Source organism: Moesziomyces antarcticus (genome assembly GCF_000747765.1).
Source record: "Moesziomyces antarcticus DNA, scaffold: scaffold_v10088, strain JCM 10317, whole genome shotgun sequence".
Taxonomy (NCBI): Eukaryota; Fungi; Basidiomycota; class Ustilaginomycetes; order Ustilaginales; family Ustilaginaceae; genus Moesziomyces; species Moesziomyces antarcticus.
The window spans coordinates 38-3,232 of record NW_014638922.1 but is presented as its reverse complement, the minus strand read 5'-3'; the positions used below and the strand labels follow the sequence as shown (position 1 = coordinate 3,232).

The 3,195-nt window shown below is 60.8% G+C and overlaps 1 protein-coding gene across 1 annotated transcript; it reads left to right on the top strand.

Annotated features, from left to right (window-relative positions):
• Positions 1 to 1,570: 1,570 nt before the first annotated feature.
• Positions 1,571 to 2,539, top strand: PAN0_088d6661 (arginase; the record flags this gene model as incomplete). Its single annotated transcript, XM_014797902.1, has 1 exon — positions 1,571 to 2,539. The coding sequence occupies one exon, from the start codon at positions 1,571 to 1,573 to the stop codon at positions 2,537 to 2,539; it is 969 nt and encodes a 322-aa protein (XP_014653388.1).
• Between the last annotated feature and the right edge of the window lie 656 nt (positions 2,540 to 3,195).

The window sequence follows — 3,195 nt, the reverse complement described above, 5'->3', positions numbered from 1 at the left end:
GTGTGAAGGTGCCAGATGTGCAAGGTTTGCGGGGAAGAAGAGCGCGAGACTCACTCTTCGTTGTCGATGGCGGACATGTTGCTATGGGTGTGTGTGTGTGGTGTGCGGAAGTGTACGGATCAGGTGCAGGTGAGAAACCGAGAAAGAATCGACCAAAAAGGTGAGAAGCAGCGGAACAAAGGGGTCGGGAGATGGTGGTGCGGAAGCTGGTGACGCGCGGGCAGCTGAGCGCGACGTCGAGAAGAAGTCGAAGCGCCTCTCACTCTGTGTGCGTGGATGGAAACGCCAGGGCGGCAGAGACACACGCTCCGCTCGCGGCCAGGCTCTGCTGCTGCCCCGCCACTCGTGTTCTGCCCTAACACGCCCAAAATGCACCAACACCGTGCGCCGCTGCAGCCTGCAGGTCGCGGCAGCCGGGCACTTCATCTGTGCTAGCCGGGTGATCGCGTCTTCATCAAGCCGCCAGACGGGCGAGGCGCGGCAGCTGTGTATTTTCGCCGTCGATGAGTCCATAACTCTCGTACGATAGGCACTCCCTCTCTTCTCCGCCATGCCTCCGGCACCGGCATGCTGATCGCTGCGATTCTTTTTCGTCCTTGTAACTGTGGCTAGGGCATCTGCAGGTGTCCGAAGCTCGTAATGAGCCTCCTGCAAGTGTGCCGAACACAGCATTGTCGCCGAGTAAAGAGACGAGAGCCCAGCTACAGAAGCGCAAATTGAGTCTGCAAAAATGGGCGTGAAATAAAGGCCATTTTTTCCCGAGAAAAAAGTCAGCACTGATCGGGCGATCGAATTTTCTCAATCAGGCCGATGAGGAGGTTCGGCTTCTAGGGCGGAAGGCGGCGCGGACAACTGTATGCCGCGATGCCGTCCACGCCGGATAGATAGGCGCTTGCCGGGGCGATCAGCACAGCATGTGCGTACGGATGGCCAACCCAGTCTTTTTGCCGGTCTGATAGGCAGCATCGGAAGAGCTTGTTCGCCCTCGATCCACACTCGCCGTCCCAAGCGACCAGAACCGTGACCCATGTCTGCGGTCAGGCCTCTGCGGAAGCTCGATGGCACGTTCCAACGCTATCCTCGAATCCAAGCTAGCCGCGTGTGACGCGCCGAACCCGAACACAATTGCCGACCCTGATATCAAGCCACCGCAGACAGACAGACGTTGAGGACGTGCCTGTTCAAGATCCAGCCAGGTCGCGGCTTCTTCGGGGCGAAATCATGCATCGAAGCTCATGTGGAGCACGACTCTGCGATAGCGGCAACAAAATCCAACACGACAACGCGAGGGAAAAAAAGAGGGGAGCGCGATTGCCGGACTGATTGCCGGCGAGCTGAGATCCTTGGCAGCCAAGCCAGCAACGCGAACCAAGACCCTTCCTCCTCTGCTGAATTGGCATCGACGTGCCGCATACGTAGCCGGGTCGACACTCTCCGTTGCCGCTTCCCCCGAAAGTCGCCGTGCCACGGCGGAGGGTATAAGTAGATCCGCTCCCGAACGCTACGCCTGCCTTTCCACTCCAAGAAAGCTTGTCCCCACTCCAGCCCACTTCGATCAACGAAAGCCACCATGACCAAGACGCTTCACGAACGATTCCTCCAGGAAAAGACGGCGGCCATCGTCGGCTGCCCCTTCTCGGGCGGCCAGCGCCGCAAGGGAGTCGACACGGGTCCCATCTCGCTCGTGTCGGCGGGCATCTGCGAGCAGCTCGAGTCGCTCGGCTGGAAGGTCGAGTTTGACGGCCACCACTCGTTTGACCACATCAACGACAAGATCGCCACGGACACCGACATTGGCAACATGAAGCTGCCGCGCACGGTCTCGGCGGTGACGCAGGAGGTGGCCGCCACGGTCGAGTCGCATGCCAAGCAGGGCAAGCTGCCCCTCACGCTCGGTGGTGACCACAGCCTTGCGCTCGGCACCGTCACGGGCACGCTGCGTGCTCACCCGGATGCGGCGCTCATCTGGATCGATGCCCACGCCGACATCAACACGCCCGACACCACCGAGTCCGGCAACCTACACGGCTGCCCCGTCTCGTTCCTGCTGGGCCTGGAGGGTACGGATGTGGAGCCGTTCAACTCGTGGGTGCCCAAGAAGCCGCTGCTGCGCCCCGAGAGCCTGGTGTACATCGGCCTGCGCGACATCGACGCGGGAGAGCGCAGGATCCTCAAGCAGCACAACATCAAGGCGTACAGCATGCACCACGTCGACAAGTACGGCATCGGTCGCGTCGTCGAGATGGCGCTCGACCACGTCAACGGCGCACCGGGCAAGCGCGATCGTCCCGTCCACCTGTCGTTTGACGTGGATGCGCTCGACCCCAGCGTGGCTCCTAGCACGGGCACGCCGGTGCGCGGCGGCCTCACCTTCCGCGAGGGCCACTACATCTGCGAGGCGCTCTACGAGACTGGATGCCTCGTCGCCCTCGACCTCATGGAGGTCAACCCTTCGCTGCTCGAGGACCGCGAGGCCCAGCAGACGATCGCGGTCGGATGCTCGCTCATCCGCTCCGCCATGGGCGAGACCCTCCTCTAGTTTAATTTTTCGCCGCCTCGCTATACCTGTATCATTCTGTAATCTAGACCAGCGCCGCCGCCTCCCGCGCCCGCCTCCCCTTTTTGTTCATCCGCCATCGCAGTGTGAAGAGCAGCACTTGAGCGGTTGCGGAACTGCTGAGCGAGAGAGTTGATGAGCTGGCCGACGCCCAAAGCTTGAGCCTCCGCGCAGCGTTGTGACTTTATCGTGTATTCTTCCTCCACCTTTGTGATGCTCGCCGGACCTGCCCAGCGCTTGCACTCAACTGCTGGCTGAGCCAGGGCAAGGAAAAAAAAAGTGTTGCTCTCGCGCTGCACACGAGAGCGAACTGAGCTACGCCTGCCTGCCTGCCTGCTTTCCTGCTTGCCCGTCTGGGACGACGCGCTGATTTGCACGATTTCCAGGCGTGGCCATTTTTCTCCACTTGAGCAGCAGCATTAGCGGTTGCGCGATCAGGGTCCTGACACACGGCCATGCAGTCGTGGCTGCTCAGCAGAAGGCGCGTGTGTGAGAGTGTGTCGGTTGAGCTCCGATAGCCAGCCAGCTGTGCCGCCGAACCAACGAACGAGAACGCATTCATGATTCACATTGGCCGTCTTTTCTCTCTCTCTCTCTCTTTCCCTCCCTCTCCCACACCGCTCTTATCGTCTTTGCGT